The 24,896-nt window shown below is 36.4% G+C and overlaps 1 protein-coding gene across 1 annotated transcript in view; it reads right to left on the bottom strand.

Annotated features, from left to right (window-relative positions):
- LOC118847131 (receptor tyrosine-protein kinase erbB-4) overlaps nucleotides 1-24,896 on the bottom strand; it is a 275,926-nt gene that overhangs the window by 134,791 nt on the left and 116,239 nt on the right. The window contains exons 11-13 of the mRNA XM_036755723.1: nucleotides 18,259-18,391; nucleotides 12,105-12,198; nucleotides 2,048-2,202 (exon numbers count right to left, since the gene is read on the bottom strand). Coding sequence (XP_036611618.1) covers nucleotides 2,048-2,202; nucleotides 12,105-12,198; nucleotides 18,259-18,391 — 382 coding nt within the window. The remainder of the gene's footprint in view (nucleotides 1-2,047; nucleotides 2,203-12,104; nucleotides 12,199-18,258; nucleotides 18,392-24,896) is intronic.

The following is a 24,896-nucleotide window of genomic DNA, read 5'->3' as shown; positions in this document are numbered from 1 at the left end:
TCAGCAACAGATCCAGACTGTGTCTCTGTGATCTCACTTTCATTTCCCTAATGGCTTCATTGTAATTAGATTTGCAAAAGCAGCAAAAGGTCTCATTTTGAATGGCAACAGCTGTTGACATCAACATTATATTGAATAATTTACTGGTTTAATTTTAGCTGCAAAACAATAAAACCCTCTTGTGGATGATTATTTTAGCAAGCAAAGTTCCCTCTCCCCTCCCCCCACCCTCTGGTGACTCTTCCTCCCTTTCCAAAGGTACCAGTTGTTCTTCATGAAACATTTTAACTCATGTGAAATGCACACTCACAAAACACACATCCATGCTAGTACCCATTTATTGCTTCTTAGCTTCCTCAATGAAATGCTTCTTTAGGACGATTTCAGTCTCCCCAGGTCTCTGTGCTAGCACACATTAATCAATGAACTGACAAAGGTAGATTGGCTGAACTGAACTTGAATGGCAGGGTTTTTATTACTCCCCCTTATAAGGACTGCCACTGAGGAAAACAGCTTAAGGGGCTGATGTTCATCCTATAGGAAATGGTTGAAACACCTCAAAATGGATGTCTTTTCCTCTGGCAGTAGAGGATGTTGGTTGCTTAGCTTCTGCAATATCCCCTTACCAGCTGGTCATTAAACTAGTACAGAATTTCTTGATGGATTCTCATACTTACCTGCCAGAGATAATGTGGCCACAATAGCAGGAGGAGGACTTGGTGTTATAGCTCAGGGAAAGTTTAAAAAAAAGAAAGGGAGAAAGAAAGAAAGCAAGAAAGCAAGAAAGGAAGAAAGAGAGAAAGAAACCTCTTGGTTCTAGAATAAGTTGGTTTTAGGAGGAAATGGGGAAAAGGCACTACTAAAAATAAAATGTTCTATAAGCTGTTGCCTTTTAATAGGTGGGTGAAATTGATTCTCTAAATTTTCTTCTTATAATTTTTTCATATATATATATATATATACATATATATATATATATATATATTTCTTTTTTCTGCTTCCTTGGAAGTGGTTTTGTGGTCAACATCCTTATTGTCTTTCTGGATCTTTGTCGCCTAGTTGGAGTTCAAGAAAATTCCTTAAACAAAGCTTGTGTATGGCTATTTCTTCAGTCTCTCCGAAAGGGAATAACATATTTTTCAGCAAGTATGTGGGAACCTGATAGTCATTATAAATTGACTAAATGAGAAAAAAGAGAGACACATCTTTAAATTTAATATATCACTAAAAAGAATTCAAGGTTATAAAATAATATGAAATTAAAATTGTCTTTAAATAATATATGTGCCTGGGTCAGTTTTTTTTTTAATTAACATTTCTTTTTTGTCAAGTTTCATCCCCACTTATCCTGAAGGAGTTGGTCAAAACTCTGGATCAAAGGGATAGTTCTTCACTGAAAAACATCTATGACAAAAAAGGAAACCATATCCTTTTGCCAAGATTTGTCAAAAAAGTCAACATTACAAAAATATTATAGTTGACTCTCAGAACTGGAAAGGAACTCAGAGGTCCTTGAATTCCAAACCCATCTAAAGAATGATATCCCCTTCACAATCTCCTTAGTAAAAAAAAAAAATTCTACAGTTTTAGCTGGAAAACATCTCTTGATGGGAGATTTTTATTTATTGGTCTCATCTCAAGGATCAATCAAATGAATCTAATGCCAGTTTTTGCATCTTGTACTATATTTGTCCTCTTAAGCCACTATTTAAATTATATGTGTATATATATGTATACTATATATGTATATACATACATATAAACTATTGTTACACAATTGCATAATGAAGAACAATTTTATAACATTCTTGAAAGTTCCAAGTTGTGTTGGACTTACATTGATTTTCATGGAATGAAAAATAAGTTGATGTATTGTCTCTCTTCAATGGCTCTTTAAACTCAAAGAATCAGACACAAATTAATAATAGGACCTAGGGTGAAAATCATTGCAAAATGCATAGAAAGTGTTTCTTCTGGCCAATTTAAAGTCGCTAAAATCTGGTCTTCCACATTTACAAGTCAAAATTTGCCCTTTGGGAAAACTTACCCTTGGGTGCAGTTTGGATGACAAGGGTGGCATTCATGATCCTGGTCAGCATATTTGAATATAAAGCTATTGGCCCCCTGTAATCCATCAGGACATTTTTCCACACAGTTTGGGCCATCCTTAAAATGAGAACACTTAGTGCAGTTATCTGGTCCCTGCAAGTGAGAGGAGAAAGAAAAATGGATGAGCTTTCTTCTGAAATTACTACTGGAAGCTGGCTTGCTAGGATTACATTAGGCATTGTATCCTCAAAGACACTGGAATACATTTCCAAAATAATGAATATGGATTTAGCTATGTGAAGACAATTAATTTTAATGAAAGACACACAGATAGTTCTTGGAATGTCTTACTGCAAACATGACCTTTAGAGGATAAAAACAAAAAAAACAAAACAAAACAAAAACACACACACAGAACCAGTTTTGCTTTTTGAAATATTTACATTTGTTTTTCTTTACCAACATTTCTTGGATCTACCTTATGGACACAAATCTAGCTTCTCTTCTCATAATTTTTCCCTGTTTTGCCCCCAACGTTAATGGACTAGAGTGGCAAGTGATCAATTCAATGGAATGAAGAATAACAGCATTTCCTGTGCATGATAATTTGACAATAACATTAGAGTGCAAGAGCATCTGGCAATACCATATTTGTTCTGAGGCCATTTCAATCACCATCATTACAACTTTGAAATGGAAAGTAAGGACCCTGAAAGCAGTTGCTAAAACACTCAAATGGAAACTGTTTCCTTATGTACAATATGTAGAATATTAATAATGAATGAAAAAAAATCACAAAAAATAAGCATTTAGTATGTTTCAAACACTATGCTAAATTTTGGAAACATAAACAGAAAAGCAAGATAGTCCCTGTTATCTAGAAGCTCACGTTTTAATCAGAGAAGACAAAACAAATTAGTTTTAGCTTTATGTCGCATAGAAAGGCCCTTTGGTTCTTAGGTTTGACCACAAAGCAGATGGTAATGCATCATCTTTAGTGTCATTTCAATTGAGAAAAAAACCTATGCGTTGAACCATTTCATGGTGCCCAGGAATTTGGTGGTGAGAACTCTCTTTTCTAGGTCTTTAGTAGCTGTGGGTAATGATGAAGCAGAGGATATAGCCCCTGAAGAAGTAGATACCAGGCCTCATGTCCCTAAAGTCCTCTGGAACTTAAGGCTCTTTACAACTTGGACCCTTCCTAACTCTTGAGTCCTCTTATACTTCACTCTCTTCCTTGCATTCTGTTATCCACTTACGTTAGCATGCTTGCTGTTCCTCACACGTGACACTAAGTTTCTTGTGTCTGTGCCAATGAACTGGCTGTCCGCCATGCCTGGAATGCTCTCCCTCCCATTCTTCTTCTGAGTATCTCTGACCTACCTTAGAGAAACAACTTGAATCCCATCTTCTGTAGGAGATCTTTCCTAGCCTCCCAAGTAGCTAGTGCCCCTCCCCTATGAAATTACCTTCCATTGACTCTGTATATATCTTGTAAGTATTTAGTTAGTTGCATGTTATCAAGAGTGCCTTGAGGATAAAGACTATTTTTGCTTTTATATCCTCACCATTTGGAACAGTGGCTTAGTAGGTGATTAATAGTGAGCACTTAATAAATGCTTGATGATTGATTCATTAGTTTATTGGGAAGAAAGGATAGTGGAGCCTTCCTTTACAAGGATAGCTCCACTGAATAATTGTTGCTAGGGTTGGACTGAAAGCAGGAAAAATGGTTGGGGTAGGATCCAGATGTTGCTATTTCCAGGGCTCTCAGAAAGAGGAAGCAACAAGTTATCTTTATGATTATGTCTATCATACTGTCTCAGAATCTCATCCTATGCGTGGGACTTTAAGGACATGGTCTGAGATACAAAATCATTTACTAAAGTCTGCCTCCTTTCTTGTATTTTCACCAGGATAATATCAATCCAATGACATTCCATTGGGCTAGAATGATAAATAGGAAAGTCATGGAATCTCATAACTAGCGTAACTTTCAGGATTCAAAAGTAATTTAATCCAATTTCATTGTCTTAAAAATTATTCTCAATTTTTCATATAGGTATATCAGGGACAAAGGTGTTTGTGGAATCTAATTATAGGGGTTCCAGTATCACCATTGATGAAAACTGATACCTGGAAATGCTAATAAATCTTCTATTTCCCAGCTCCTGGTTATCTTCCCTTCAGTTTTATCCCTAACTGCTTTGCTACTTATTCCTGACTGCTTTACCTCTAACTGATCTAGTTTAGTTGAGTCCCGGGCACCTAGCTTGCTGAACCATTCTCTTGCTTTGTGAGGTAAGTCTTCTTATATTCTTCAAAGGATAAAAGAATGCTAGAGCTAAAAGATAGTTCTCTTTTTTGAAAATGTGCTCTTCAATATCCCTGAGAAGCAGTTTTCCAGCCATTGCTTGAAGACCTCAAAAGGAGAAAACCCCACTACCTCCCAAGGCCACCAAATTTACTTTTGAATGGCTCTAATTGCTAGAAAGATTTTCCCTACATTGAGCTTAAATCTGACTCTGCAATACTCACCTATTGCTCTTTTTTTGTTTTTCATTGCTCAAAAAGAACACATCTAATCTAAACCTTCAAATACTTGAAGACAGTTATTATTACTTGTCTAAGCTAAACATTCCCCGTCCACTCAACTAGTCTTTGTATTACAGCATGGACTTAGGTCCCTGACCATTCTGACTGTCCTCTTCTGAATGAAATCCATCTTATCAATATTGTTTCTAATGTGTAACATGTAGAAGCAAGCACATACTCAAGACACAGTCTGAACACAGCCTTTCAGCAGAACTACCATCTCTCTAATATGGATACTATACTTTTCTTACTATAGCCTAAATTCACATTAGTTTTGTTGACTGATGCTGAGCTTGCTAGCCCCTGAAATCTTCAGATTTCTTTCACATAAACTATTTTATAGTCATGCTGCACTCTTGGTCCAAGTTCTATTTTTGTCCAAAAGAACTAACGTGACCATGGGCTAATTTAAGACAAATCCAGTTGCCAAGTATAAGCAGGTAATAGCCCTGAGGCAGTTTACCCTGATCATATCACATTTGAAATACTATGTTCAGTTCTGTAAATGTATTTTAGAAAGCATAATGATTAGACAGATAGCTTCTAGAGAAGGGCAATTAGAATGGTAGAGAGCTGGAAATCCAAACCATACGAAGGATAGTTGAAGAAACTGAAAATGTATAGAATGAAGACTTGTCACCTGTCTTCTGATATTTGAAAGGACATTATACAAAACAGAGATTGGACTTACTCAGTTTGCCCTCCAAGGAGCAAAACCAAGAGTTAGAGGTTATAAAAAAGAAGAAAAAAAAACACATGTAATCTTGATGTAAAGGGGAAATCTTTATGCAACAATAAGAACTATCCAAAAGTGTTGGAGGATACCTTAGAAAGTAATGGGTTAAATCTTCTAGCAATGGGTGGGTGATCACTTGTTGGATGAATTGTAGTAAGGATTATTTTCAGGAATGGGTTACATGCAAAATATATATTATTATGTATAATAAGTATAATTAATGAATATAGTATTTTACCATATTGCATTCATTATATTTTATTTTTAAATTACATTATATAATTGTGTGTACCATTTCATATTTATTATATGTATAATATCATATGATTATAATATATCTATTATATTAATAATGTGGTATGTTAATTTGTTGTATTTTATGTAACATAAATAGATGCTGAAATTCTCTCCCTGAAATTTTGTAATTTTTTATCTTTATGAAGTAAATTTTTCCATTGTCTCTACCACTTCGTAAATAAATTTATAGACTACATCAGTTTTGACTTTCTGGCATGTCTATGTTAAAAGATCTAGTAAGGTTTGTTTAGTTCAAGTAATTTGGGTTTTTTTTGGTCTCCGTGTTGATAATTACTTTGTATCAGTTATTTGTTGGAAATGATGATATCTGGAAGTGGTGAGAAGAATTCAAAATTCCCAAAGAACCTGACTCTAAACTCTCTGTCTATACCGAATTGCTTCCCACTGGTCTAAAATGGTAAGTAGTGGTAATCATAAAATCTCTGAATTGGAAATGATACCAAAGACCAGTTAATCTAGTCAAGATCTGAATGACAACTCCCCAAATATCATCTAGTTTCCACTTCATAGCCTCTAGTAAGGAGAAATTCCTTCTCTACCAAGGCAGTTAATTCAATTTTGCAGAGCCCAAAAGGTTAAGAAACTTTTTCCTTACATGGAAAAATGTCTGCCACTACAACTTATGCACATTAATAGCATATGAAGATTTTTTTTGGGGGGGGGAGTGTTGAATGAACCTATGATTTCATCAGTATAGCATACTCTAAATGTAGAAACTTCTTCCAGTAATGATAATTGGTAACTCCTCAGTTATTTATTATTTTCCAAAGACTATAGCTGCCTGAGACATTGAGAGGTTAAGGGTTCAGGGTCACAAAGACAGAATTTGTCCTCTGTTATACCACAATTTCTTCTGTGAGTTGTATAAAATACTAGATTTCCCAACATTTTCTTAGTATAATCTTTATTCTTCTACACTCTTTCTTGTAATTCTTTCTTATTTTCTAATTTTGACAGAAAGCAAAATGATTTTTAAAGATTGAAGGACGGAACAGGGCTTATTAAAATATGGAATTTAAAAAAAAATATTTGTTTTTTGGCTGCCACTGGCTGGCTTATCACTTTGTCAGCCATGTGGATGCGAATACGTGATACCCCTTGTTTCTCTGGTCTCTTTTTTGGTTTCTTCGTGGAACTCAAGTAAATTAGCATCAGACATTGAAGAGACTAGCTCGCAACTCTGTAGGCTTCTAAAGTTTTCTTGTTCACCAATTAGAATCCATAGCAGAGAGGGCTGGTATCCAAAGCAGCTGAACCAGCCCTCAAAAGTAACATGATTGATTCATCCCAACAGTAAATTTATCTGATAGCCCAACCACCACACTTCGAGCAAGGGAGAGATTGTTCAATTGGGTATGCTGGACTCAGTAATGAACTTGGTAGAAGGAACGTTTATTACATTTACTTTGAGTTTGAGCCTACTCGCATTAATGACAAACTCGTAGATGAATGTGTACTTCTGACTTCAGAAGGTCTTCCTATATTGTTTCAATAATTTTTGTTGTCATTGTTCAGTTGCGTCCAATTTTTCACAAGCCCATTTGGGGTTTTCTTAGCAAAGATACTGGAGTGGTTTGCCATTTCCTTCTCCAGCTCATTTTACAGATGGGGAAACTGAGGCAAATAGGGTTAACTGACTTGCTTTTGGTCATAAAGCTAGGAAGTGTCTGAGGTCAGATTTGAACTCAGGAAGATGAGTCTTGTTGATTCCAAGCCTGGTACTCTATCCATGGCACTGTCTAGCTGCCCTTCTGGCCCCCTACCCCTAGCTTTAGGAATGCCTAGTCTATGAATGCTAATAACTATTCATCAGGAAGAGACTGCTAATGATGACTTCTTACCTCCTACCCAAAAAGTACAGTTTTCCTGCTCCCAATTTTAACACCTGCTCCTGGGCAGTTATGCACGTATTGTTGCCTATTAAAAGAAATCATTTACTGCACAAGTATGCACAGTAGTATAGCTAATTTATCCTACAAGACAACAGACTTGCTGATGTCTTCTTGCTGGGCTTGGGGGGAAGAAAGGCTTACTATGAGTCAGTTGGGTTTTTCTGTTCTGGATTAAGAATCATACAATGTAAAAATGAACAGGCTGGGCAAAAGAGACAAAGGCAATATAGTCATTAAACTCAAATTCCATTTGCATTTGAGCTTTAAATATGATCAGGTAAGGTCTGTTCTACCCTCCCTGTTTGCTAAATGTCTCTAAACAATGTGATTTGGATAAACATGATTTTTTTTAAAGCATAAGTGGATTTCTAAACATGACAAAATAAAATAAACGATAAAAAGGCAAAGAAAAGGAAAGCTAACTTCCAATTTCATTACCATAAAAAAGAAACTCAGAGGGCTATATGTTTGATTTTACATACTTAAACTTTGATCATTTCAACTTAAACCTCCAAAGAACCTAAGCGCTTTGAATGAACTGATAAACATGATGAGTGAAAATGGAAGTGTAGACAATATCCTCTTCTTATCTCTGACTCCAGGCCACCTCTTAACTCAAAGATCTAGATCACCATCTGAGGATTGGCTGAAAGCCAGAAGCTATAGACTGCATATCTCTAAGTGAAGAAGCACTATTTCTCTCTGATAAGTAAGCAAAACCAGTATCTAAAAAAGATTTAGAAAACTATTTTTCCCTTGTCTCTCAACTTTTTTTTCTTCTTTATAATTTTGCCTCTGTCTCTGTCTCTTGGTTTCTGTCTCTAATCCTGATGAATCTATGCATCATATGACAAACAAATGAATACAGCACCATAGCTATGGTTGGCAGACCACATCGTTACCCTTCCCTTCATAACAGTTCTCATCAGCCTCACTTTTAAAAGGCAATGACTGTTCTTTCTCCTTCCTGATGCTCTTGCCAATCAACAAACATTTCTAAGAGTTTATTATGCTTCAGGCATTATGCTAATTAGCTGGATTATAAATACAGGCATAAAAATAGCCAGTCCTCCATCCCAAGGAACATCCATTCTAATGGAAGAAGAAAAAGCCTGAAAAAAGAAAATGATAGGGATATGTAGATAAAAGTGGGAGCCTAGGGAAAGAGTGTCAAGAATATAGCTTAGAGATGAATAAAGACAAGGCTAGGCCTAGTGTCTTCCTTACACGGAGGTTCTAGCAAGGGCCAACCAACAAGTTTTAGAGGCTGTGGGATGGATGGATACTTCCAGTGTGCAAATTCTAGGCCTGGAGTGAACTTCCAGGATTAAGAGATTTCTTGAGCGTGGTGGAGAAAGCCTGGAGTGTATCCCAGAGTGAGGTGCTGGGTTCATAGAATGAAAGCCATAGAGTCAGAAGTAGTCAGAAAAGATTATGGTGTTAATCTACTCTACCCTTCTTATTATTCCAGTTGAGGAAACTGGAGCCCATAGGGAGTGACTTGTCCAAAGTTACACAGATATTAAGTGGTAGAAGTGGGATTTGAATTCAGATCCTGGGTTTAGTACTCTTTCCATCAAATGAGTGATTTAGAAAATGGGGCTCCTTTTCCGTTGTGCTGTATGTAACTTGAAGGATTAAAAAGACAAACAAAAAACAAGAAAAACAAAGCCTTTGCTTTGGTTGAAACATCCTCCACTTAGCCTCAGACACAACATTGTAAGAGCCATAGGGTCCTAAACTGATACGTCTTTGAGTACAACACCTTCATTTTACAGATAAGGAATCTAAGGCCTAAAGAAATTAAGTATCTTGCCCACTATGACAAAACTATATCTAAGGCTGGATTTAAATTCAGATCTTCCTGAATACACCTGATACTCTGTATTCAATATTTTACTTAGCTGCCTACTTATCAATCAACAAAATAAACCAAAGGAAAGCAATAGGCGGTGTCATACACATCTTAATAATACTTAGAGGGACAAAGAACCAAACACGCAAAACTTGTAAAAAGGATAGAGAACAGTGGGCTATGGAGAGGCCCAGAGGCATGAGCTACCACTGCTGATGGTAGTGGCCCTTTCCCATAATCCATGGAATTGTCAATCTCACAAGGAATCTGAAACACTCCATTGTATCTTTGCCATCAACAGAATCAGCTACAGCATTCGTGCTGCTTCAGAACTGTCTCTTGCTTAGACTGTGAAAACCAGAATAAGACGTGAGGGGAGAAAACACATTAGACTATGATCAGAACTCTCTGCTCACTAGATTAACTGTTTTGACCTCCCTGTTTGAGGCTCTACCTTTCTAGATCACTCAAGATCTTTGATTCCCTAGATTCAAACCACACTCTGATATAACCTTCAAACTTGCCTCTCCAGAGTAACTATGTTCCTGACCTTCCAGTACCCATGCAACTGGAATACCTGTGTTCCTAGTCCTGACCTGACTGGTTACTACAATCTTAATGCTGCCTATGCCAGAGCATGATGAACTTGAGACATCTTAAGCAAATCCTCTCTTAAACTGTCCAGGATCTACCATATAATTTCTGAGAATTACGAGACCATCTACACTAAAACAATAAACTTGGTTACTACTTGTTGTAAAGTAATAACAATGATCAAAATAAAACCTAATGCATTTTTTGCTTATATTCAATTCAACTGTGCTAGACGATAGAGAAAAGAGAGGTTAAGATAGTAAGATATGGTCCTTACCTCAAAGAGCTTAAAATCTAGTAGAATTTGGAGAAGAATAATACATAGGAAAAAATAAATATAATATAAAAAAAGAAATTCTCCCAAAAGTCTGTGAATTTCCATCTTCTCCTTAAATATTTCTGTCATACAACTAGTCGCTGTTTCCAATGGGATTCAGTGGATCCAAAGTCCCACTAGCTAAAGATCATAAATTGCAGATAGGTAGAACATTATTTAAACATCTACTATATATGAAGCCTTCTAATAAGTCCTAAAGATACAAAGAAAGGGAAAAGGTAGATCATGCCATTGAGGAGCTCAAAAAGAGTGAAACAGAATCTGGGAGACAGAAGCCAGAAAAAGAAGGGTTAAAGAGCAAGTGAATCATGAAAAAACAGAATAGACATCACTCTTTCTAGAAACTTGGCCCTGAAATGCAAATGGCCAATGTAAAGTCTGAAGAAGGGACTGAGTCAAGACACAGTTTTCTTAGGACAGGGAAAATGAAAATATTTATGAACAAAGAGAAAGGTAGTAGAGAGCCGACCCCAGAGCCAGAAAGAACTGGGCTCAAGGTTCACTTCTGACACCTAATGGTTGTGCTATCCTGGGTAACTCATCTGATTTCCTACTGACCTCGTCAACTTTCTAGGCTTCTAAGTTTCAGACAAGGTAGTGATGTGCATGAACAGAGTAAGTTTCCTCATGTGGGAGTTTTCTGTATAAATTAAATGATGGATCCAATTCTTACACACAGCAAGACTAAAGGTACAAGAAACTAAGGGGATAAATGATGAACCAAGGTTCCAAAAGAGATGAGAAACACTGGAAAGAAGCTGGGGGGAAGGGGAGGGGGAGAGAAAGGATGTGTTTTAAATTGGTGAGTCAGTTCAGAGAATGCATTTAAAAGGTTTTTTCTTACTTTTAAAAAAGTAAAAATTATCTATTTTGAGTGAGAGGACAGGGTTATGGATGGAATTAAGAAGAGAGTGAAAGGTTTGGAAGAACTGAGAAATGATTTGCTGAGTTATAGTAAGAGCCCAATTCAGCCTAACTAGCATGAATTTGTGGTCAAAGCAAATGGAGAAGGAAGACTGTAGATGTTTCCTAAATTGATGATAAACAAAACAAATATGGGAAAATATTGAAATTTTTAATGTTTCCTTTTGAATTAATGTTTGTCTATGTTGGAAATCTTGGCTTCTACATTTATAGATACCTAAAAATAGGTGAGACGTGATAATACGGATCCCTTGAAAAGTGATTTGAAAGCTTATTATGATAATTTTTGATGAAAGAGCCATGGTGACTTTAATAATAATAATCATTAGAGTAATTCATGGATGAATTATCACAAAAAGAAGGATCTCCTTTAAGTGTAATTGTCAAATAAGCAGCAGTTATCTGTATGCTACATTATCCTCAAGTTCCTGGTCCCCCAGGAAGCTTTTCTTGATCACTCCCTGTTGAGAATGTCTTCCCTTTCTTCAAACTCCCATAACAATTGAAATAATTAAGTTTGTACCATTTTTAATGGCATATTATAGCTAGACTGCTTTAGTTTCATTATTTGTGGTTTTGTTTTGACTATTAGATTATAAGCTTCTTGAGAGCAGGAAACTTGTATGTGTTTGTAGTATTCACTCCTTTCTGGTAACTGTGAAAGTACTGTATCACAGCAAGGGTTTAATAAAGATTAGATGAATGAATAAATGAAAAAATGTTATCATGAGCATATTTGTATGTCCTTTAAAATACACAGCTACAAACAGTGACGGTACAATATCATATTTACTTCAAGCTTACCGGTCCATGGCATGTCAAAATGCCATCTTCCATCTTTTCACATTGGGGGTCACATTCCACACAGATGGAACCATTCTCAAACTCTCGAAATTCACTGAAAAAACATCAGTCACATAAGGAGGAGTGAGCAAAGAAGCTATCAACATGAGATACATAATAACATCTGGTAAAAGTCCTACTGCAAGGTCAATAATAGAGTTGTTTCTGTATATGCTAAAAACTCTGAAAACCATTTTTTTCTGTACATGAAATAATAACTTCTCCATTAGGGGAAAATATAAATGTCCAGATGGCTCTCCATATTCTCCACTGGAGAGAACATTCAGTTAACATTGGGGAAACTTTGTTCTCATGTGATATGATTCAATTCAGCCTCTGGTACAAAAGCGAAGCCATTTTTATCATTTTGCCTAAAGTTAATGATTCTGGGTAGCAACAAGTTTAAAAATCATTAAAAAATACTTGAGGCTAAAGCTTAATATATTTTAACACCTGAAGATAGCTATTGCACTATTATATTTTTTTCTGTTGCTAAGTTACAAGAATGCTACTGACTCTTCAAACTCAATATTTTTTCAATTTATTTTTGATGAGCCTTCAAAAGGAGGCTTCTCCCAGTTTCAAAATATCTGCTATTAGAATACAAAGTGGGGAGAAAATCTTAATATGACAGATTTTGTTATCTTAGATTACTGATCTAGTATCAGTAACATTAATGCTATTATTACTGGCATTATTGAGAGGCAGCATTTTATAGGGAATGGACCTAGAATCAGGAAGATCTGTGTTGAAATCCTGCCTTAGACACTTTCTATGTGACCCTCAGCAATCATTTAACTTTTATCTGCTTCCATTTCCTCATCTATGAAACAGGAGTAATAAATGTACCATTTTGCCCGATACATGGTGAGGATAAAATGAGATGATAATTGTGAAGTGGTTGGGGACCTTAAAATAGTATATAAATCTATTGTCATTATCATCACCATCATCATCATCATCTTCATCACCAAGAGTTGGCCTCTGAGTCAAGAAGAACTGAGTTTAAATTCTGCCTTTATATACACTGGTTGTGTGACAGTGGGTAAGTCAATTTACCTCTCAAAACCCCAGGCAATGCCTTTTGTGGGGCAGTTGCTAATGTACCTTCCTAGAGGGAATTCCTCATTGTGATGAATTTTTTTTTGAAGACTAATCTGATTTGGTTATCATACTTTCCCATTTAGATCCATTTGAATTAAATCATCTTCATGTATAAATATAAAAGTTTTTTAGGGGAAAACTTTTCAACTTTTCAATTATGACATCTGAGAATTAATGTTCTCCCTCCTCCTAAATTGTGGGTATTTGCCTTTATCATAATCATGTGACTTTCATCTATCAACTTCTGTTGTTTATGGTACAGGTGCAAAGATAGATAAGGATCAATTACGTTGAGTTATGGGATGGTGGAAGGTTTGGAATTAAATTTGAGTACTCATGATGCTGGCAGGAAGCACGGCTTTCCAGGATGCCTTCTTTTCCAATGGACTAGAGTCCACACTCAGCCAGAGATCGTTGGATACTCAGTGTTTGAAAGCCAGAGAATCAACATTCAATTCTCTTATCATAAAGTACTCTTTGTTTTACATATTGTTGACTTCCCACCACCCTGGTAAAGCACAAATTGGGGTGTATTAGGGAGGGGTTCTCCAGTTTAAAGATCCCAGGGCCTCAAAGTTACAACTCAAGGGAGAGACTAAGAGAAGAAACCATTCCTCCCACTCCACCTACAAACTTACAAAGGTGATTAAAAGGATAATTCACATCCTACATCTGGTAACTACGAAATAATTGCATCTGCCACACAGCTGCCAGAATGATATTCCTAACACCTAGGTCCAATCCTGCTGAGGAAGCTTCAGAGTTCCCCGTTGCCTCTATGATAAAATATGAACTCAGCTGTTTGGCATATAAGCCCCTTCACAATCTGGATCCAGCTTCTCTCTTAGGATTTATTAACATTACTCACATTAATATGCTCCCTCACATATATTTCAGTCTAGCTCAGGAGTTGTTAACTGTTTTTGTGCCATGGACCTCTTTGGCAGTCTGGAGAACCCCTTCTCAGAATGACAGTTGGAGATTAGTGGGGAAATAAAGAAGCAGCTGAGTGGTACAGTGGATAGAAAGATGGTCCTAATGTCAGGAACATTGAGTTCAAATCTAACCTCAGATATTTACTAGTTGTTAATAGGTCTGTCTCAAGTTTCTTATGCATAAATTGGGCTAATATTACCTATCTCCCCAAGTTTTGAGGATAAAATGAGATAATAAAATATTTGCAAAGCACTTTGCAAACCTTAAATTGCCAGATATATCATTGAAATTGTTGCTATAAATATGTAATTGTTCCCATCCCAATTCACTGACTTCCTGACATACATCCACAGACCACTCCTAGGTCTTCATATACTCCAGGTTAAGACCCCCTGTTCTAGCTTGTTTGCTGCTCTCTTCACTTAATTTTCAGCTATCATTTTTGTTTCTTTGTACATATTATTCTCCATGCCTGGAATGCTTTCCATCCTTAAAAATATTTTAATCAACCTCCATCTTCCTCAAAGTTTTGCTCAAATAAATTTCACTTAAAAGGCTTCTCCTGATTTCTCTACTTATTAGCGCACTTTCACTCATTTTTTATTTTTTATTTAAGTGCATTTACCTATTTGCCAATATTTTGTAGCCCCCTCCCCCAGTAGGATGCTTCCCTGTTGAATACGTGGACTGTATACACTTTTATATTTGTATTCCTAGAAACTAGTATAGTACTAGCACATAGTAGGTGCTTAATAAGTGCTTATTAAGTTAAATTAACTTTTTCAAAAGTATGCCTTTAGACTCTTTGGAAATACTTTTGCCTAGAATAATTTATTTCCTGATAATATCATATAATGGCAAGCAAAGTAGGATTTTTACTGTTTTTCTTTTGGAGTGCTTCTCAGCACTAAGGCAATCAAGTACCTTTGATGGAGCCTTCACCTTTTGCTAATTAATTCATGAGAGGTGTGAAGCCCTTGAGAGGTATGAAGCCCTCAGGCCCTGAAAAAGAGTGTATATACTCTGAGGTTAACATTCTGCATGGGACTCATTCATTGGAAGAGTGCACATTCCTGTGATTTGTCCAGACAAGATTCTGGGTATCCTCCCTGGCTTGGAAAAACCCAGATATTGGTGCTTCTCTCTCTGGTAACTATGTATGTAATGTCTTGGAAAGACATCTAGAAGCCTGTCTGCTGATTTGTGCTATTTTGCTCTGTTTATATAATTTCTGCTGTAATTTCTCTTTGTGTTTTCTCTGAAGTTATGGGTATTGACTTTTCCCCCTGAACTAAGTGAATGATGTATGTAGGTTTAATTAAAGTGAGATTGTAAACCCCTTAAAGTTGTTTTCCTTAGAAAAGCCGATCAAAGAACATGTGCTTGCAGCCCTTCTGTGTGCTGATGTTATTGGTCTTACACATCCCCAGTAGCAGTAAGTAGCATTGTTGTTACACATCAGAAAACCAAGGTTTCAGTTTTACAAAATATAGTTTATAATACAAATCTGTTTTCAAAACCTGCCCTCCCCCAATTAAAGATTAATTTTCTTTCATTGCTCCAAAAAAAGAAGGCCAATGCTAACCTTTCTTCTGAGCTCTTGGCCTGAATTTCCACCTGTTTTTTGAGTATTCCCTCCAAAGATACAGATATAACCTTTCAATGCCTACCCATTTGGTATGACTCACTCCAATGTTCTTGTATAAATTAGGCACAGGCGATCCATCAGAATTCCGGGGCCTTCCTTATTTTCTATTGACATTGCAGTAATGACAATAAACACTTTATAAATTATTTCTTGCTCTTACCACATATTCAGGCCATTTTCTTTCTCAGGAATACATTTCATAGGCACATAGATTTAGTGTTGGAACAGAACTAAGAACAGAACTTCATTTTGCAGATGAGGAAACTGAGGCGCACAGAAGACAAATGACTTAGTGAGAGTCATACAACTAGTAGGTATCTGAAGCAAGATTTGAATACATGTTTTCCTTGTTCCAAACCCTATCCAATGTTCTATGATAACCCTTTACTTTGCTTCTTCTGAAAAATTCTTTAATTCTGTAACCTATCATGTAAAACCTCTTCATAATAGTTACATGAAGTGTAAAAGAAGACAATTCAGAAGGAGAAAATACATCATGTATTGCAGTACTTTGTCTCTATTGTAACTGACGTTTTAGAAAAAAATTTGGGAGTCATTTTCATATTTAAACATTTTTTTCATCTTTTGCTCATTTCATAGGGTGAGTTTTGCTTATTTTTGAGATTGGTATAACAATATCACAGTGATCTGCAGGTTTGTACCTTTCAACTACTGTATGCTCGACTACAAAAGTTCTGAGCCTAGTGTAAACAAAAGGGGTTCAGTGTGTGGTAATTGTTAGGTTTACTGGAAGAATGGGAACATGGGGCATTAAAGTCAAGCAGAGCAAATCTAACTTTTGAAAATCCTTGCAGATAGCTATATGAGAACATCTGATTTGGGATCAGCTACAAAAACAAAAGCCTCATCATCCCTAATGAGGGACAACTACGATGCGTGAAATGATATAATATGATAAACTGATTTTATGAGTCTATGAAATGCCATGCAACAAGGTACAGGGATGATTTTATTGTTTTCAAAGAGATGGCTGTAGTTCCTGAGGGGAAATGGAAATTAATTTAAAATGTAGGGATTAATGTGTCCTTGTAACTTGTTACTACAATCCTAGTAATAGAATGTTTCCGAGAAAGACTCTCACCATAACTCTCCACTAAACGTTGCGGTCTATTTACGTGGCCGATGAGCAATCAAGAACCTGAAACAATGGTCACCCCAAACATAAGACATTGTAGACACACTGTATCGATTGATATAGAAGAGAAGCTTGCTGAGCTTGGATTCAGAAAGAACTGGGTCTGAATGGAGCCTCTGAAGCTCCTCTATCTGTTTGGCCCTCTTGATGTGGGTGGGTGATACAATGGGTCCAATGTGGGAGTTGGAGTTAAGAAGACTGAGTCCAAATCCTGCCTCAGAAACTTACTAGCTGCGTGATCCTGGGCTAGTCACTTAACTTTTGACTCTGTTTCCACAACAGTAAAATAGGGCAAATAATAGCACTTGCCTCTCAGGGTTTTTGTAATGCTCAAATGAGTTAATATTTTTATTAAGAAAGGCCCTTGTTACAGTACCTGACACATAATAGATGCTTAATAAATGCACCCTTACTTCCCCTCCTCTTACCCCTCAGTTTCCTCTTCTGTAAATGATAATATTAATACTTTTTTTTAACCTGACTCCCTAGCTTGTCATGAAACTCACATCAGCTAATAATGCATATAAAACACTTTGTAAACCTTAAAGCAGTATGGAAAAGTCAGTTACTGTTATTACTGACTTAACCCAAAGTTACAGTCGGAGGTATTCATTCACTGTACATTATATATTATACAGGGAAGTTTAGCATGGAAATGAATTTATAATGCAGAATCTAAGGGCTGGGAAAAGGAAGAAGACTAGAGACAACCATCTGTTTCAAGTAATATACTAGAATTATATGTATCATCCAAACTGTCTATTTAAATGGTCATCATTCAATCAGACCTACATGATACTCATAAAATTGTTTCAGAATGTGTAGTTTAGCTCAGAGTTGTCAAACTCATAGCCTACTGGATGCATGGGTCCCCAATGCAGCAGGAATCAAATTAAAATTTAATTGGGAAGTGTTTAACAAAATAAGTAAGCATACAATAAAACACTGATAATTTTAATTTGTGTGTTTTTTAAGTCAGTGGGTGGCCAATAGAGATCCATTTCTATTTGAGTCTGACAACACTGTCTTAGGTATCTTACTTGGATTACTCAGAAATTTTATTTCAAATATACCTTCTTTTTCCTTTCTAAAGAAATATCTTGTAGATTTCTATAAAGTATTTGCCCCCTCAAGCAAAGGTATCTGATGTTCACTGAAAACCTTGAGCAATATACACATCCTGAAAGTTTAACAGACTGCTATTGCTTAAAAAAGCCCAGGTGATGGAACTACCCAAGAACTCATGGGACAAAATATAGAAGGTTTCTTACCCATCATAGAGATTACAGGATTCAATGCAAGTCCGTCCCCTGCTGAAACGTTTACAGGATAAGCATTGGTCTGGTCCTGGCCCCCAGCAGCCATCACTTGAACACAGAAGATTACATACCATTCCTTCTGCAGCTGGAAAACACAAGAGAAAATGGGGGAGGAAATAGGAATAAAAGTTAAGCCTAAATCAACATGTACACATATATAACCGCAATTTCCATTACTATAAATTTTCAAATACAAAGTCAAATGAAACACTCTGCCTACATTTGAAAAATACAAAAGACTGGAGAAATTCATTATTATCATTTATTATTATGTATATCTATTTAATGATATTATTCTTTAAAATAGTTCATTCACTTCAGCGGAAGCAGAGACAGCCACTACAAATCATAGAGTGTTACCTAATGGCACACAGCCATGTGAATGAACTACATTCTTTTCTGAGGCAGGGCCATTAATTTTTGTTTCTCCATTTAATACCAAAGTCCAGGGTAGGCCACAGCCCATCAACCTTATTCATTTTAAATATTATATATTATAATGATGGTTATAAAATAAAAGAATCCCATGACTGGTGCCTTAAGGAGGGTGACCTTGAGAAGACTTTCAGTCCACCTTTCTTCAGGATTATCTCATTTAGTTTTTTAAGTCATTTTCACTTATGTTCTACTCTTCATGACCTCTTTGATGTTTTCTTGGCAAAGATACCAGAATGGTTTGCCATCTCCTTTTACAGATCATTTTACAGCTGAGGAAATTGAGGCAAATAGGGTTAAGTTATTTGTTCAGAGTCATATAGCTAGTAAGTGTCTGAGGTCAGAATTTGAACTCAGGAAGATGAGTCTTCCTGACTCTAGGTCTGGCACTCTATCCACTGTGCCACCTAGCTGCCCAAACATTGTATTAACTGTATAATAAAACAAACAAAACTATCCCATTTCTAAAACTATCTTTGAAAAAGAAAAATTTACAATAATTGAATGGAATTTAAACTTCTTGAGGGCAGGGGACCATTTTTTTTCTTTTGTCTTTGTATCTCTCGTGCCTAACATAGTACTTGAGATGGCATAGGTAGTTACTGTTTGTCAAATTAAATTCAATCATATAACTTTAATGTTTAATATCACATCAGTACATCATACAAATGAGAAAAGGACTCACAGGTACAATAATATTTACAGCGGCTCTTTTTTGTGGTGGCAAAGAGTTGGAAATTGAGATGATGCCCATCAATTGGGGAACGGCTGAACAACTTGTGGTATATGAATGTAATGGAATACTATTGTGCTATAAGAAATGATGAGCAGGCAGACTTCAGAAAAACTTGGAAAGACTTATATGAACTGATGCTGAGTGAGGGGAGCAGAACCAGGAGAACGTTGTACACAGTTACAGACACATTATACGATGACTAACTTTGATAGACTCGGCTCTTTTCATCAGTGCAAGGTTCAAAGACAGCTCCAAAAGGCTCATGATGGAAAATGCTATCCACATCCAGAGAAAGAACTATGGAGCCTGAATGCAGATTGAAGCATACTATTTGCTCTGTCTTTTGTTTTGTTTCTTCTTTCTCATGTTTCTTTCCATTGGTTCTAATTCTTCTTTACAGCATGACTAATGTGGAAATATGTTTAATATGAATGTATATGTAGAGCCTATATCATATTGCACCACATATTGGTGAGGGGGAAAAGGAGGGGAGGGAGAAAAAGCTTGTGGAAGTGGATGTTGTAAACTAAAATTAAATATATTTTTTTAAAAATTCACATCAGTACATATAAATCTGTGTTATTCAGCAGCATAAGTAGTTTCAGAAAGAAGACACAACAACCTAAATGGTATATTTTCTAGCTGCCCAGTCTTGCCAAATTCTACAATTAGTAGTCCATTCCCTTAATTTTTTTCTATTAAAGTATCAAGACTTTAGAAGAGGTAAACTCAATCACGGACAGTTTGTGGTGATTGAATTCAACGGATCCCTCCCAATATGAAAACTATAGAAGGATAAACTGAGGACTGGTGATAGGAAAACAGACAGGACATAGGATACCTTGAAGAGTGAGTTGAGGAGTTAAATAAAAGGATATTGCAGATTATGGAGGAAAAAAGGTAAGAAAGGAGGCAGAATGGAGAATGTGAAGGAAAGTCTAAACTAAATTGTATAGGCCATATAAGCTCAATGAGAAAAAATAGTTTGTTAGAAAACATTTATTAAGCTCTTACTATTTGTAAGACTCTATAGGAAATTCTATGCATAAAAGATAGAGAAAATAGCCACTGCCCCAAAGAAAATACATTTCAATGGGAGTGGTGAGAGAAGGAAAATGACATTTAAATAGATACACAGAAGATAAGAGCAGATGAAATGTAATTTAGAAGGGAAGACATCAGTAGCTGGAGTGACCAAGAAAGACCTGCAAAAGCTGAGGTTGGAGCTGAGACATGAAGGAAGCTAAGGCAACTAATAATGGACAAAATGAAGCCAGGGCATTCCAGGTATGCAGGACACCCAATGAAAAGGAACAGAGACTACAACAGAGTGTCATGCTTGAGGAACTTCAAGTAGTCTAGGACTAAGGTCTGGGGAAGGGACTAGATTCTAAAGATCTTTAAATGGGAAAAGAAAACATTATATTGGATTCTGGAGGTCATAGAGAGCCTTCGTGGCTTACTGAGTAAGGATGGTGGTGCCATTGTTAGACGTACACTATAAAAATATTTCTTTGGCATTTCATTGGAGGATGTATTAGAGTGGGAAGAAAAAGGCAGGGAGCACAGTTTTAAGGTTGTTGCAGTAATCCAGACAAAAGGACACAAGGTCTTGAATTGGGGTTGTAACTCTGTGAGTGGAAAGAAAAGGCCAAATAGAAAAATATTGTAAAGGTTAATAGATATAGATATAGATGTATCTGTATATCTATATGTCTGTCTATCTATCTATCTATCTATCTATCCATACATACACACACATATGTGAAGGGGGCAACTAACAGTATTTATGTAGGATGAGTATGAAAAGGGAATTCAGGAGACACTGAGAATTTAGGCTTGGGCAACTAGAAGGATGTTGGTGCCCTTGACAGTGAGAATTTGGAATTTTGGAAAGGAGGAGGTTTTAGGAGGAAAGAAAACAAGTATATTTTGGATATATTGAGCTTGAGGTGGCTGCAGAACATTAAGGTCAAGATGTCCAATGTGTAATGAAAGAAGTACTACTGAAGCTTAGGAGAGAGACTAGGGCTGGGTATATAGAAGTGGGAATCACCTGTATATAGATGATAATTGATAAGATCAGCAAGTGAGACAATAGAGATTGAAAAGAGAAGGGGGCTGCTCAGGGCAAAGCCTGGGATAAACCCCGGGATTAGTGGGAATGACATGAAAGAACCAGCAAAACATAGTAAGAAGAAGCTGAATGAGAGGAGGGTTAATGAGAAGGGTGTAATGACATAAAATCCTAGAGAGGTGCCAGTATCCAGGAAGGAAAGGTGATCAACAGTCAAATTCCACATTAAGTCAAGTAGGATAACGGTTGAGGAAAGGCCATTGGCAATTAACATATCATCTGTAGCTTTAGAGAGTGCAGTTTTTGTTAAATGATGAGGTTAGTAATCAGATTACAGAGGGTTAAGAAGAATGAGAGGGAAGGAGATGGGTACACTTGATATACCAGTTTTTTTTTTTTTCAAGAGGTTTAGCTGATAAGGGAAAGACAGATATAGAACAATAGCTAGTGAGGATGGTCAGATCAAGGGAGAGATTTTTTGTTTTTGTTTTTTGTAAAGGATGAAAGATGTTGTCATGTGTGTAGGTAGTAGGGAAGAATTGGTAAATAGGGAGAGATCAATGACAAGAAAGAGATTGGGAATGGCAATGGGGTCAATTTTGCTGGAAAAGTCAGGCACTGGAGTGAAAGAGGAGAAAATGGAACAAAGTTGTCTGCATGATATAAGATTAGGAAGGAAAGAATGGGGATGTTTTGGCAAATGGATCCATTTTTTTGAAAGTATGAGATGAGATTCTCAGCAAAGAGATTGTGGGAGCGGGTGCAATGAATGGCTTGATGAGAGATGAAGTTAGTAGCAGCTAACCTAGTGAGATAGCAAATCAATTAGGAAGAAATACAACAGTTGCCCAACTACAGTGAGGGTCCAGTTTAGATTAGTTAACATACATGCAGTGGGCTGAGTCAGCATATTTAGGTATATTTGAAAAAGTTTTAAGATAATATCACTGCTCTTATGTCCTCCTAAACAAACTGTTCTCTGAAAATAGATTTAGGTGAAAAATATTCATCAAAAGAGGTCATGAATTCCTTGAAAATAAATGAAAGATGCTTGTGTAGTGAAAGCTAGGCTATATAACTTGATTTTTCAGAAGATTTGAGACTGTAATCAGGCTGGACTAGACATACATAGGGCTACAATCAGAACTCAACAGACCATGAAGATCACCTAACGCAAGTTCGTAATTTCATACTTGAGGATCAATAGCATGATATGACTAGCCCATATCAGAGAGCTATTAAGTAGTAGAGCCAGGACTGGACTAAGTTTTCTAATGACAAGTCCAGTGGTTTTTTTTTTTCTGGGCTGGACAGGCCTATATGTAGACAACAGTACATCAAGTCCCTGTGAGGATACCTGATGCACCAAGTCATCAGAGGGACTCTGAAATTTATGACTAAAAGCAAAGTTAGGATTAGGGGTAAGGAGGATGACTATGAGGATGGTGGCTTGAGAACAAAAACCCTCTCCCTCCAAAAGAGAACATGTTGTAAAGAGGTAATAGAAGGACCTCTTTACTCTCTGGGACTAACCCCCCCCCGCCATCTCTAGCTTAAGATAAATAGTCACAGACATCATCATTATAGAGAATCAGAATAAATAACCAAGTAGTAACCACAGAAACAAAAGGAAAATGTAATTAATTGGTCAGAGATGGAGTAGTTGGGAATTCAGCAACCAGATTTCCTTGATGTCCTTTTTCAAAAGACTGAAGAATTGGGCAAACAATAGGGCTTTGTCTGTGGACTGAGAGAAATTGGGCGAATAAATAAAAAAAAGTTCAGATCACTCTTTCTCTTTCCTTTTCCTTTGGGGATAAACTAGGTTGTATAATCAACTTGATGCCTCTTCACTTGTAAATGGGGTTGCTCATAATAAAGTGTTAGTCCGTATAAATAAACTGTTCGTATAAAGTACTTTATATCCCTCTGATATGTAGTCATTAATTTGAAGTACAAAATTGGAATATACATCAGAGCTAAGTTAAGCTGTTATCCAGGCATTAGGTGAGGGATGTTAATGTAAGTAGATGGCTTTAGGCTGGGGTTTGCTTACTCTGTTGGAAAATATTGTGAAATAATAGTACTTGGGCTACCTTTAATACATCATAGTTTTTTAAAAATATTTTTCAGGAACATCAATGTTCTTTTGTAGTACTTTACCTGAGAATAAAGTAAAGACCTGAGATAGCCGAGGAAGATGATCTATGATATTCTATATTGTATATGAGAAAGCAGAGACAGGTCTTTTCTATAGAAAATGAATTATAGGCATTTGATCTTTCTTAAATCAAACTACTGAAAAAAGGAATGTGGAAGCTGATATAGACCCAATAGGAGCTTGGTGGGGAGAGAGAGTCATAAGCTAAGAGTGAAATATTTTCTTTGATTCACACCTTTCCTCTACAGAGTAGAACATCTCAAAATATTCCAAGAAATTCCTTTTGTCTTTTTAGTGTGTCATAGACCAAAGACAGATATATAATTTATATGCTTCTTTAGTTGTTTATTTATTCATTCACTAAATAGTTTTTCACAGAGATTGTCTCTGAGCCTGGATTCAAGTTTCCCCTCTGAAAAATAATTCTGGGAAGTCACAAAACCTCTCAGGGCATCAGGCAATTCCATCTTTTAAAAAATAGCAATATCTTTTGATTTTTATATGACCTACATTTCCTAATGTATCCCCCTGTTCACCTCCCAGATAGAAAGCCCTTAAACAAAGAACAAAAACTGAGGGTGGGGGTTCAGCAAAGATACAAACTATTAAAACTTCTAACATTATATGATGTTTTCCACATGCATAGCTTTCCACCTTGTAGATCTTAAAGAAGATTCTAGAAAGCCACTTGTCTGTTCTAGTGGGGATCACTTTTCATGCATGAGTTGGATTAGATGGCCTCTGTGGTCTCTTCCAACTCTCAAAATATCTGGTCTATGCAATGAAGTGAGATGAGATGTCTTCTCAGAGTTACCATCAACTCCCTTTTTTTCTCACTCCATGTATCCATACAGTTGTGAAGTACTGATCCTACTTTCAAAATATATTTTACATCTGCATTTACACCTTCTATCCACTGACATAGTTACTGTCCTAATTCAGATTTTATTTACGTGTCTAACCTATGGCAATAGAATCTTAATCAATCTTCCTGCCTCTATTTTCTCCTCTCGTTAATCCATTCTCCATAATACTGCCAAAGAGACATTCCTAAAGCAGAGGGAAGGGAAGGGAAGGGAAGGGTAATGGAAGGATAATGATGGGAAAGTGAAGGGAAGGGAAGGGAGGAAAAGGATGAGGGAGGGAGAGAGAAAGGAAGGGAACACGGGAGGAAAGGAATG

The sequence above is a fragment of the Trichosurus vulpecula genome, chromosome 4, assembly GCF_011100635.1.
Source record: "Trichosurus vulpecula isolate mTriVul1 chromosome 4, mTriVul1.pri, whole genome shotgun sequence".
In the NCBI taxonomy this organism is placed as follows: domain Eukaryota; kingdom Metazoa; phylum Chordata; class Mammalia; order Diprotodontia; family Phalangeridae; genus Trichosurus; species Trichosurus vulpecula.
The sequence above is the reverse complement of the archived record's forward strand: the minus strand, read 5'-3'. Positions and strand labels throughout refer to the sequence as shown.